The 13,423-nt window shown below is 34.7% G+C and overlaps 1 protein-coding gene across 5 annotated transcripts in view; it reads right to left on the bottom strand.

The window, feature by feature from the left end:
* The window catches only part of LRBA (LPS responsive beige-like anchor protein), a 620,799-nt gene that overhangs the window by 479,137 nt on the left and 128,239 nt on the right, over positions 1-13,423 (bottom strand). For all 5 annotated transcript variants that reach the window (XM_031464854.2, XM_064490742.1, XM_064490851.1 and 2 more), the window contains exon 23: positions 618-1,679. In XM_031464854.2, coding sequence (XP_031320714.2) covers positions 618-1,679 — 1,062 coding nt within the window. The remainder of the gene's footprint in view (positions 1-617; positions 1,680-13,423) is intronic.

The raw sequence follows: 13,423 nt of genomic DNA, 5'->3' as shown, positions 1-13,423 counted from the left end.
AAGGTGGTCCTAGGTTTTGCTGGAAAACCAATGTGATAACTGTGACTGAGTTATTAAATAAAGGGTAAAAGGCAAGTATTTCCAATGTTTGCTTAACAAGGTAAAAATATGATAATGCTGAAACTTGAAAGTAGTAACTTTTTATGATACTGTTGTGAAAATAACAATAAAAGCTACCATTTAACAAACTCATACAAAAGTCAAGTCTGTGCTCAAGATAAGAAACAGAATCTTTGGGGGGGAGGGATAAATTAGGAGTTTGGGATTAGCAGATACAAATACTACATATAAAACATGCAAACAACAGGGAACACAGGGAACTATATTCAATACCTTGTAACAACCTATAATGGAAAAGAATCTTAAGTATATTTATATCCATGTATAATGGGATCACTTTGCTGTATACCTGAAACACTGTAAATCAACTATACTTCAATTATAAAAAGGTGTTAAAGATGCAAAAAAAAAATATATATATATATATCTACATTGCATTTATGTAATTGTAAATAGGATATGAACCAACTCCAAAACAGAATAAAATGTAAGTATATACACTTGTTCTATTTTAAATCAATGCAAATACATTTCAAGAAGACAATAAATATAATCACCTCAAGCACAGGTTGATGAGGTTGAGATGCTTCCATGTTTCCACTAGCCTTCAATTCCAGTCTCTCAGTATCTGTAGCAACACTGGAAACATCCAACTTAGCAATCCTCTGCTCAGAAGTAGTAGGAGACTCGAGTATGTTACCATGAGACTCACTAATTAGTTTGGTTTCTCCAGCAACGTCAGCTGTTTTCTCCCCTTCCTCCAGCATCTGACCAAAGTCTGACTGGTCAGTTGTCTGGGAAGCAGTAGTGCCTGGTGAGGTAGCTGAAGACCCCGATGCTGTCATTGTCAAGATGCCAGAATCTTTAGGGTCTTGAGTGTCAATGTCAGTTTGCTTCTTACTTACAGGTTCTTCTTGAAATATTAATTTGTGGTCATTACTAAACACATTGAGTCTTTCACTGGCTTCAGATGCAGCTGGAGACAAACGATTATCCTGGAGCTCTGTGGGCAAACTGGCTTCCTCAGTAGGGCTACTTTCTACCTTCAGTTCTACATAATCGTCATCATCTTCTTCCTCTACTATTAACTTATCCAGTAATTCTGGCACCTCTGAAGCATCCTCTTCTGAAGGAGAACTTATGGAAGCAGTTACTTCACTGACAGTCATTGTATCTTTGTCAGTTGTTTTAAAAGAATTAGAGGAAACAGTCGCAGCTTCTATTATGTCAGAAGATACTTCTAAATCACCTGTATTAACTGTTTCATTTGTCAGTGTTTCTTCTAAAGGGACTTCATCCAGTAGCTCCTCATTTTCTTGCCCAGTTTTCCTTTCTTCATGAGATGTATTATAAGTTTGCAGTTCAACGCTGGATGCAGACTCTACTGAACTTGTCTTCTCAACACTTGACTTTTCATCACCATTTCCGGTGATATGAGAAGACAAGGGAGAATCCTTTGTATCTGACTGCTGGGGTCCTACTGAAACATTAACACCCCTGCTAATGCCAGAGACTGCTTGAATTGGACTTGAAGAACACTGTCCTATTTCTTCATTAATTTGTCCCCGGTGTTCCCTAAATATATTGGCAAGGTTTTCTTTGTGTATTTCAAAAGTGACCTAAATGAAAAACATACAAGCAGTCAAAATATGCTCCAACAAATGAACAGAGCATATAGAACATAAAATAAAAATATTTAATTTTTCAAATACATGGTTTATATAATGCAACAAGATAATTTTCCTATATCTTTATCACATAAAATGATAAATAAAACATAAGTCAATAACTAAAATCTAAATACTTAAAAAATTACAGCTAATCTTAATGCTAACAGGTGGCATGCCATCAAACAACAACAAGAACATAACTATTTAGCCTATTTTTAAAGATATATAATATAGGAAAAGAATACACTATTCTACTGACCTCTATAATTTTACTAGGATCTAAGTATGTACCCTTGGGAAGTGCTTTGTGCACTATGTAATACATTGTTTCAAATGAGATAAAAACCCATTTCCCCATGATTTATCCTCAGCAGAGATAAAAAATATCAATTATGTTCACTTTATATATTATGCATATTATATACTTATATGTTATATATGTTACATATAACAGTAGCTCCATATAAAAGCTACTAAATCTTTTTCTTACTAAGCTATAGAATTCAAATTCTTTTAGCAATTAAAAAGAAAGGTCCAATCCTTCCCTAAAGGTCAACCATAATTTTCAAAATTGAACTGATCACAAATGATCTGAAAGTTCCAGTTCATCCATCCATACATCCATTCATTCCACTTGTATGTTATATATGAGAGACTACTACGAATTCAGCACTGTGAACATGTCCATATCACGCTTAGCCTGTAACCCAACTAAAAGGAAAACATAAATTAAAAGGAAAAGTATAAAAGAGAGTGCTGTGATTATTAACGTCAAAAGGTTTATAGTTTTCTTATCCCATCGAGGATTACTATAGTCACAATTATGCGACTGCCACCAGTGTTTCAATGGGAACACCTCTCAAAAAAACAGGGTAACACCAGCAGAAGGTATAGGCATAATTACAGCTTATCAGTGCTAGAACTGTTTGCTCCTGTAACCTGTATTATTACAACATATATAATACACTGAATCTTCATTCAAGAAACCTTTATTGAGCCCTAGTATATATAAGAGGATGGTAGGAGATAATAACAAAAGAAGATCCACAGGGCTTTTTGGATCACAGGTGCACATGCACATGGGTAAAAGGTAAACAAAATTATTAACTATTAACTACCCTTTCCTCATGACATACACAACACATTCTTGCCATAATGCGGTATAACTGAAATAAAAATATTTAGGAAATAAACATTTTTCCTAACTGCAAATATTTGGGAACTCATTTCAAAATGAAGTGCATGTACTCAACACCAAAGAGTAAAATGGCACAGTAACATTAACAAAATTAATCAATTTCTTTTATACCCAGAAGGCCAATACCTTCCTTAAACTGAGTTCTTTATTTTAACTGATTAATTCCCCATTTATTCACTCAACAAAAATGTACTGATCAGCTGTAGCATGCCGGGCATTGTGCTACCCATAGAAAGATCTACCAAAAATTATGCTATTAAGACAGATATGCATCTAGCAAATTGCCCTATATAACAAAGTAACATTCTTTCAGTCAAAATTTCTTGGGCAAGTACAGATCAGTGATATTAATAAGACAGGCCCACCTAAAAAAAAGAAAAGTTTTCTATTCTTACGAAATATAAACAATTCAGACAAATGAACATCAAAAACAACTATTCAGAGTAAGTCATTATGATCACAGACACGGGAATAAGTCTGAATCAATTACATTTAAATAATGAAAGCTGGAACTGAGGCATTAAGTGAAAACAATCACAAATGTTTTAATAACCTAAGTATATTCTGAGCCAGCATCACAAAGTACCAAGTTATAGAGACAAACAGAACCATTGCAAATATCCAGAAAAACATGTAAGTAAAAATGAACAAAGTCTGAAGTGGCGGAATGTAAATAAAAAATAAAATTTTTGAGTGAAATTAAAAATAAATTCAAATAAGAAAAAAACTGAGACACTGGATAATTAGTAGAGTAAGGATAAATTTTCATCTTATAACAAGACCAACAGTGATATTCCTAATGTGGGGTGGAGGCGGACTGCCACTCCACCTCCAGATCTACTAATATAACTAGCACAAAGAAAGTTATTAGCAAAAACACTGTAATCCATTCCAAAGCCAAGTATGTTCCCATACTAAAGAGCACTGTCTTAGAGAGTACATCAAGCAGACTTGAAACTGAAGAGTTAGAACCCACATTATTGCCACTATAAAACTCATTCAGGATGTTAAAACAGTATGGTAAAATTTCAAAATCCTACAACTATCTTTGCCCAATATATATTTAAGATGAATGTCAATCATCATCCTAAAATGGTGTACAACAGGGACTTAATAAACATTTTGAAATCTTAATATCTGATCTACATGTTAAATCTAAATACTAATATTTTTTAAATTACTTGGTAATAGGACACAATCTTAATGGAGAAAAAACTGTAAAATGATTAAAGTACTGAAAAATATCACTCATATTTTTATCTTAATGCTTTCATCAAGGTTACTAACATAGATACATCAAAGAAACAAAACTTTTATACCTTATTTTAGCTATAGCATATAGTCAATTATATAGAACTGGCCTTTCCTGCTGGTTTATAAACAACTTGAGGAAGTTCTCTTGGATTTCCATATCTCCGTCAAGGCCGTTAGAAAATATATATATTTGCTATCCCAAATTCCCTCTTAAAGATTTGTTTACATGATGCTCTTACCAGTATTCACTTAATTTACAACATGTCGTCATGGTCTTTCAAACATTTGACGAGACCGTTCATTCTAAGCGTGAAGTGTAAATCTGTGGAACATATTTCTTTTTCACATTCTAACTATATTCATAATCAGCAGACAAACTTTCAATTGGCCATTTGAAAAGACAGTTAAAAGCTAGTATTTAATGTTAAATTTTCAAGCACAAGAAGATGGTTTAGATAATACACATTTCAATTGAAAGCAATGTACAGTTTCATAAAGTACATTCTCAGTGTGCCAGGAATATATTTTCTTTTGTGATAAGCAGATTTGTAGTCAAATCTGTACTAAACAGTGCTTTGTCTTTCCTAAGCAACCCAATTTGCTTACTCTTTCTTTTGTAAGTATGAATATTAAAAGTGCTTTTAAGTTTTTGAAGTTGATTTTTAAACTTCCTTTTAATGTACTCCAATAGTCTAAAAGCTAAATGACAACAGAGTAACTATCATTGTTGTTATCTTTTTTTGATACTGTTTTCCTAAAGGTATTTGTGACTGATAATTCTTAATTAATTACCAGATATTGTTCTAAATTACTCAGCTAAAAGACTACTCATTAATCTTCACAATCATTTGATAGCTAATCTATAGCTGTTTGTAATGTTTGGAAAGCACTCTATAAACTACTAGTTAAAGATATTCATGAGCTAATAACTACAACATTTCTTTAGCTATTACTTTCAACTTAATTGACTCAAATTTACTAATTAGGAGATAAAAGATGAATGCAATATAGCAAGACACCAACATCATTAATCCATGTATTTTAAAAAATTAATCTATAAAATTTAGACTGTTTTAAATGTTAGGCAATGTTTAGGAACTGGCTTTCTTTTTTAAGCAAATGCACCTTTTTCATTGTATGCTATTTTCCTTTGGAAATCTAGCTGAATATGATATGCTAACTTCTAACTTTTAGAGGTTACCAACCTTTCACATTTGATAAATAAGACATATTTTTCTTTTAAAATAGCTGAATCTTCCCATATGTGGTATCAACAAGCACAGCTCAACATGACCACCACCACATAACAGGACATGTTTTATAGAGACTCTGATACAACAGCTTGCAACAATAATAGCGTAAGGTAAAAGATACAATAGTTAAAATCAAATTATAAATATTTGTAAGTGTATACATATTCAGTGATCTACTTTATACAAAGCACCCTAGTTACAAATCTGAACACTGGTCAAACCTACGCTCTTACATACTACCCTAATAAAACCTGAGTGGAGGTGTATCAAGCATAAAGCCTAGGCTATCCTAACAAAACTGCCTAAAAGAATTGGTTATGAAAACAACATAAGTTCAATAACAAAGAGAAACAAATCCCATGAAGAAAACAAGTCATATATATACAACAAGCACTATACATTTGCGTAATAAGCTTAAAAACATTTTTGAATAGGTAGTATATTTTGATGGGAGTCCAGAACACACTACCCCAAAATACGGCACATTGGCATACTGATCATTTTAAGATGAAGGAATCTGAGTAACAGTAGGTGCAGGAAAGACTCTCTGACCCCGCCACCCTCCCCTGAAGCAGATCATAGAAACAGCAGGTTCTAGGATGGCCCTGTAATTTCACCCCTTATAATCAGAGGTGCCTTCCTTACACCCAAACAAAAAGAGCATCCTTATCTCAAAAGACACAGGGATGCTGAGAAGAATCTGAATGAACAGGCTATGCTGATTCTCCCCCAGTTTACTACCCTTAGTTCAAACCCTTTGTCCGACCAGGTTTTTCTTGAATTTCGACTCTTCATCAAACTTAAAATAAAAAAAAAAACCCTCAAACTTAAATGTTTCTTTGGGTCTTCATTTCCTTATGAAGGCTCCCATGTTACATAAAACTTACATTAAATAAAATCATATACTTTCCTCCTGATAATCACTCTTGGTCAGCTTAAATTTCAGTTGCAGTCAGGGACCTTAAGAGGGTAAAGGCAAAGCTTCTCCTCCCCTACAAGTCACATGACTTACGTATAAAATAGTATATAGTGTAAAGTCCCCCTCACACCCAGTCCTCATCTACACAATTCCTCAACAACCAAGCAATCAGCCATTAATTCCAGGGTATTTTTGTGCATATAAACACATATATGAATTCTCATTTTCCCACTTGTTTAACTCACTAATATCCACTATACACTCTGTTCCACACTTCCTTTTGTCACTTAATATATCTTGGAGAACTATCTCAGAATAGTTTAAATTTGCAGTCCCTTACAATGAGTAGGTTGAGCATCTTTTCATAAATCGAAAGTATTTTTTACTTAGTTTTCTACAGGTTTTTGGTCATGACTTTCATCCATTTTTTTATTAGGCTGTCTTTTCCTATCTTTTTTTAGGAGCACTTTGTATTTTAGAAATGTTATCTTTGCTCTGGTCCTTTGTCCTGGTTCAAATTTGTCATTTGCCTTTTGATTTTGCTTATGGTATTGTTCGGTTTTTGGTCACAAAGGTTTGTATCTGTTTTAATGTAGTAAAAAAAAAATTAGTCTTTATTCCTCTTTAATGGTTTCAGATTCTAAACTACAGTTAGAAAATTCTTATACACTCCAAGGTTACAGAAGAATTATCTGTGTTATCCTCTAGTACTTTTACGGTTTCTTCCATTCCCCACCTCCACTTCACTACCCATTTAATTGATCGATATGTTAAATTTATTGATGCTCCAACTTTTCTTTCTGATGAATCCTCTATTATCCCAACACCATTTATTGAATAGTTTGACTTTTCCCTGGTGTTTTGAGATTCATCCTTTATAATACACTAAAGTCTTATATGGAATTTTGTATGTTTCTGGACTTTCTTTTCTTTTTCCCCGGTCAGCCTATCTCTTCATGTGTCAACACTACATCTTTTAAATTAATGACATTTGGTAATAATGTTAGTATTTGGTAGTAAGTCACCTCTCATAGCTCTTTACAGAGCCTTCTTGGATATTTTTACTTGTTTACTTTGCCTCACTTTTCCTTAATAGTTAGCTTGCTCTATTTTCTCCCCACAAAAAGAAAAGCGGTTAATTAGTATTTTCCTGGGGTTTCATTAAATTTATAAAATAACCTAAAGAAATGTTAAGTTACTAAAACTTTATGATGTTGAGTCTTCCCATTTTAGCAAATATGCTTTTCCGCTTGTTCATGCCTTTTGTGTGCCCTTTGGGAATGTTTTAAGGACTTTTTCGAGTAATTCGAACTGTAGTTTAGAGATATATACAGGATACTACTGGCAGTACATAATTGTGCCCAGAAATACCTGGAAGGACCAGGAAGATGTTGACATTTAAGCTTGGTCTTCATTAATGATTACTGATAAGCAAGATAGAGAAGAATTAAGGGCAAAGGGAGATGCCACGCGGAAGGAATTTTGAAAGATAAGTGTAAGAATGGATGCTGAAAGAACATGGTTCATTTAAGACACTGAGTTATTTGGTAAAGCAATAAGATTACAGCATTTCTAGGAGGGACATGTAATAAAAATACTAAGTAAGCAGTGTCAATGGTAAGCAGGTTTTGGACTACTAAAGGCTTTGTGAACCACGAGGAGTCAGAGTCTAATCCTTACAGGTAAGGGCAAGCTTTATAAACTGCTTAAAAAGGCAACTACCTGATTTTTAAATGGATTTGACTTGTAAACCCTACTATTCCACTCATTTGTAGCTAAAAATAAATTCACTACAAAAAACAGAAAGGATAAAAAACAAAAAATGGGACATAAATATACGCAAACTGCCACAGAAAGAGAAATGAATTTAACAGTAGTTCAACTGTACTTTTTGTTTATACTGACAAAGACTCTCTCCTTTACCAAACTTTAGTCAGGTTCCTCTGAACCGTCATCTCAGCTAGGCCCTCTGTCTTTGTCCAACCTACACCTCGGAGCTTCAGCCAGAATCCTACATCAGTTTAGGGAGAATCCCCTATCCTCAATATCTGACCACCCTCCTATCTGATCAAATTCCTCATTTTTCCACCGTCCTCCAGCTGACAGCTAATCAGCCTGGCCTGCCTTCAGCAAGAGTCCCACTAAAGTCTGTTTAACCAGAATCCCTCTCTCCCTAGATATTTCCTCCTATTAATTTCCCATCCACTGAACCCCCTCCTCACTCCGACCTTGCTCCTTGGCTATAAATCCCCACTTTTCCTTGTTGTATTCAAAACTGAGTAAGTTCTATACTCAGGTTTTTGTTCCCCTAGTGCAATAGTTCCTGAATAAAATTCAATTTTACTGCTTTAACTATTATCTGACTCTGGTTCTCTTCAACAATAATATATATATATGTTTTAAATTAATTTCAATATACTTTTTAAAATTACCTCCACCAATTTTTCTGAACGGAGTTTTAAAGAAATCCTGAATATGAAAAGCAAGCTAATTCATGCAATTGTTTCTTCCTAGAATTTTAAGTGGTCTAATATTCAGATGTTACATCAAAGTTGCAACTTTTGGTTTTAAGTTCACCTTTTTCAGTAAGCAATACTACTAAATATAAAAACAAACTTTACTCTTTCATAAAATGATTTTGAACAACACTTCCTTATTAACATCAAGTGAGGATGCAATTTAAAGAGAAACCTTCCAACCACTTTGTAGTCTCTTAATCTCTATAAATATCATACTAACATATGGAAAGATTCCATAATTAATGTAAAAGAAATTTACTTTAAAAAATATATTCTTCCCTCCAACTTCCTTAAAAATGAAGATTACCATCTAATCAATAATTGTTCCCTGTTCCACAACATGCTTGAAAATATATGTAATAAATACCAAGCTGAGCTCATTTTGGTGGACAATAAGGTTTTTAAGTACTTGCAACAATAGCTAAGATATACAGAATGGGTACTCTATACTGTTCTAAGCATTGTATTGAGAGAATCTTCAGAACAGCCCTAAAAAGACAGGTAGTATAATACTCATTTCATATAGATGAAGATCGAAAGCACAGTGAAATAAAATAGTATCACACAGTTACTAACTTACTAATCTTTTCTTTTTTAAAAACAGTCATCTTGACCAATTTTGTTTTCTGAAGAACAACCTAGACAGGTGATCTCATCCAAAGCTAGAATAATAAACTGTAACAGAATTGTTTAGATACCTATTTAGCAAAACGTTCTAAAACTTTTAAAAACATGTACGGACACCTCCTTCTGTAACTTTAGGAATTTATCCTGCAAAATACCAGGAGCAGGCTCATCACTGCTCAAAGACAAGGGAAAATTAAACTATGGCGCATATGCAATACGTTGTAACACAACTCAGTAGATTTTTAAAATACCACCTCCACCAATTTTCCCAAATAACACTTTGGAAAATGTCAGAATATGAAAAGTAAACTTGAATCATTTACTCAATCACTCCTTTCAAGAATTGCAAGTGGTCTGATAGCATTTGGACGTTACATCAAAGCTGCAGCTTTTGCCCTTAACTTTATTTCTCCATAATATGATGTAATATACATATACCTAATAATACACAGCCACTAAAATTCATTTAAAAGTATATCATTAATTGAAATACTGTAAAATACCACAAATGTGGTATTTCTGTAAGAACATAATTATATGTATATGTATATGTATATGTATATTTATGTATAGAAGACTGGAAAGTCTTTCACCAAAATATTAAGCTATGTACAGATGACTGGATAACAAATGATTCCTGAATTTTGTGTAGAGTTATAGTAGGTTCCAAATTTACTACAATGAGCATATATTATTTTAAATATTTTTATAATACTATTTGGTTTAAAAATTTTTAAAGCCAACGAAAACTTTAGAAATTAAGTGTAAAATACTGAAAATCCATGAAATATGAACATTTTGTAACTCTTTTGAAATTTCTTAAAATATGTGGCTTTTAATTTTATTATACAGCCACCACAAACCCACACATACAAATAACATGCATTTTATATACATCAGTTTGTATCTTAAAAAATTTTAAATGCTTTTTAGAAACCACTTACAGAATTCTAACAAAACTGACTCCCATATGCTCTTTACTTAAACTAAACTGTACTTTCTTCTTTTTTTTAAACAGAGAAAAGCCTTTTTAGATACCAGTAATGATTAGAGAATGTAATGGGATAAATATTTCCTTTATAATAGCAACAGAAACCGTAATTATGTAATACACATCATATATACATAATACACCCCAAAATGTTAAAGGCCTACCTAAAGAATACCAAACTTGATTGAAAGTTCTAGAATAAATGAACCATGTTAACTGGATGGAAAGTGTCAATATTGTAGAAATATAATCACTTTAAAAATAAACTAAAAATAAGGCATAATCCCAATAAAAATCACAATACAATTTTTCTAATGAATTTGAAAAATTGATCCTAAAATTCACCTGTGAGCAAACATGCGCAAGAAATTTTTGAAAGAAAAAAGGTGGACTTATTCTGTAGGTAGCAAACCTACTGTAAAGTTACAGTGATCAAAAGAGTGCAGTTTTAGGGGGGAGGGTATAGCTCAAGTGCTAGAGCACATGCTTAGCATGCAAGAGGTCCTGGGTTCAATCCCCAGTATCTCCTCTAAAAATAAATTAAATAAATAAATAAACAAACCTAATTAACCCCTCCCTCAAAAAAGTGCAGTTTTGGCCCAGAAATAGGTATACAAAACAAAGAATTGAATAATTATGTTCACTTTAGTTTTCTTTTATGTTGATATAATTTATGTATCTAAATGCATGCATCTTACATATAGCAAATAGTGAATTTTCACAAGCACAAACACCTCTTTGACTAACACATCGATTCAACAAAAATCTATTAAATACAAGATATGGGTGAGGACTGTGCTAAAATCTGAGGTGCAGCAGTAACTAGATAACACATGGTCTCCCCTTGATGAGGCTCACAGCCTAAAGGACTAGATGATATACAAGTAGATAAATAAGTTAATCAGAGACTCAGGCTACACTGTGACGTCATTAGGAACTAAACCTGTGTGACAGAAAGTAACCTAGGCAGGAGGAGGCCTCCCTGAGAAACACCTTCAAGTCAAGCCAGGCAGGATGGGATGAGAGGGCGCAGGGGTGCAGAAAGTGTAGAGGGTTGGGGCGAGAACATTCCATGAAAGCAAAACACAGCCCAGGCCAAGTCCTGTGGGACCAACAGCCTAGCTGTTCAAGGAACCTAAAGACCAGTGTGTTCAGCACAAAGTGAGGAGGCCGAGGGAATGATGAGACCGGGGAGAGGACCTAGAAGAGGTCTGCGTTGGCATACATTTTCCAAAGCAACGCACACAGATGGTTGGGGTGGGGGTGGGGGGCGGTTTCCTTCCAGAACAGTACCTGGAGGAATTTTCATTTTGAAAAACACGGGGAGAAGGAAAATGCCATTACCTGAACTCAGCCGTCTGCACAGATGCAGCAGCACCCCATCCAGAGAAATCAGTGGCTGCTGCGTGCCCCGCTCAAAGCAGCCTACAGCTCCCGTCCTAGGTGGCTCCTCACGGCTCACAAGCTTCTGTGTCCTTGGCTAATTGCTTAAACCTCATTTTAAAGTCTAGAACAGTGCTTCTCAGCTCTGGCTGCCAACACCAAGTGCGTCAGAATCTCAGTGTCAGGCCACACCCCTGACTCGTTAAATCAGCATCCCTGGAGGCGGGCACAAGGACCAGGGCTTTGAAAGCCCCCAGGTGATTTCAATGAGCAGACAAGGTTGAGAACAGCTGATCTGGAAGGATACTCCTCAAGAGAAAACGAAAAAGGACCTCATTTTACCTCCCAAGTGGTGAAGGTTACCAAGGCACCAGGCTCTTCTCTTGGAGACCAGGCCCCTCCCCCAGGTGAAAGCGCCCACTCTGGACCGCCCAGCTTGCACTGCGCTCTCCTTAAGCTCCTCGAACCTGGCTGCTCCACAGGTCAACAGACCTGTGCGCTGGGCCTGCTACAGGTACAGGAGTTGCTAGGCTTTGTAACCCAGCAAAGGCTTGTGTGCCCACGGCGCAGAAAGCCAAACTCAGACAGCGAAGTTTGCAACAAAGTAAGGGTTTTTTTTGTTTTTTTGGTTTTTTTTGCAGGGCTCCCAGCAAGGGAATGGGAAACAAGTCTCAGATCCACTCCAACTTGGTCTCTGAGTTAGGGGTGTTTTTAAAGGGGAAGAACAAAGAAGCTGGGATTAATCATCGTCTTGTGACACTTCTTAATTGCAGTTTCAGAAGTCAGGTTGTCTCCGGTTTATGATTCTCTGACCAGGTGGTCCATACCTCCGGGGCCTGTTGGCTCACCTGGAGACACAACCTGAGTTTGTATATGAATAACTGTACTTTCTTCTTAAATAAAATGACTCACATTTATGTTTAAGCCATTTCATCAGACTGTTAACAGCAAGTAAAATCTTAAAATAATCCAAATAAGTCAAGATAATTAAATACTTTAACCCAAATTCGTTATCTGGGGAAAAAATCGAAATCATATTATATCTTTAAGTAAGTGTGAAAAACTTTCACTTGTTGATTATTTTAAGTCATAGGCCCATTCTACCCTGGGAATATAGGCCTAGACAAAATATAGTATCTAAAGATTGTAGTTTTATTTGTTTAGGAAAAAAATGTTTTTGGACAGTTCTCATAATTCAGAACATATTAAATGTTTTAATCTAAATTTCAATGAAAGAGTAGAACCATTTTAGCATACCAAGTAAAAACAGTCTTATTTAATTATTCAAGATAATGCTCAATTTGAAAAAAACAAAAAAAAAGATGAATAATAAAAACCTAGAAAACACACAAGAAAATAATGAAATTAAACACCTGAAACCCGACACCAAAGTAACTAACATAGTGCAGTTACACTAGATGAGCCTATTACCGCTTATAAAACCTAGTTCAAGTGTTGGAGGAGAGGGATACAGTGACAAACAGCTTCCCTGCTACAAAGGTGGCAGGATATCTATCAAACTGGACAATAAAATTGCAATTGAGTTTCT

This window comes from Camelus dromedarius, chromosome 1 (assembly GCF_036321535.1).
Source record: "Camelus dromedarius isolate mCamDro1 chromosome 1, mCamDro1.pat, whole genome shotgun sequence".
NCBI lineage: Eukaryota > Metazoa > Chordata > Mammalia > Artiodactyla > Camelidae > Camelus > Camelus dromedarius.
The sequence above is the reverse complement of the archived record's forward strand: the minus strand, read 5'-3'. Positions and strand labels throughout refer to the sequence as shown.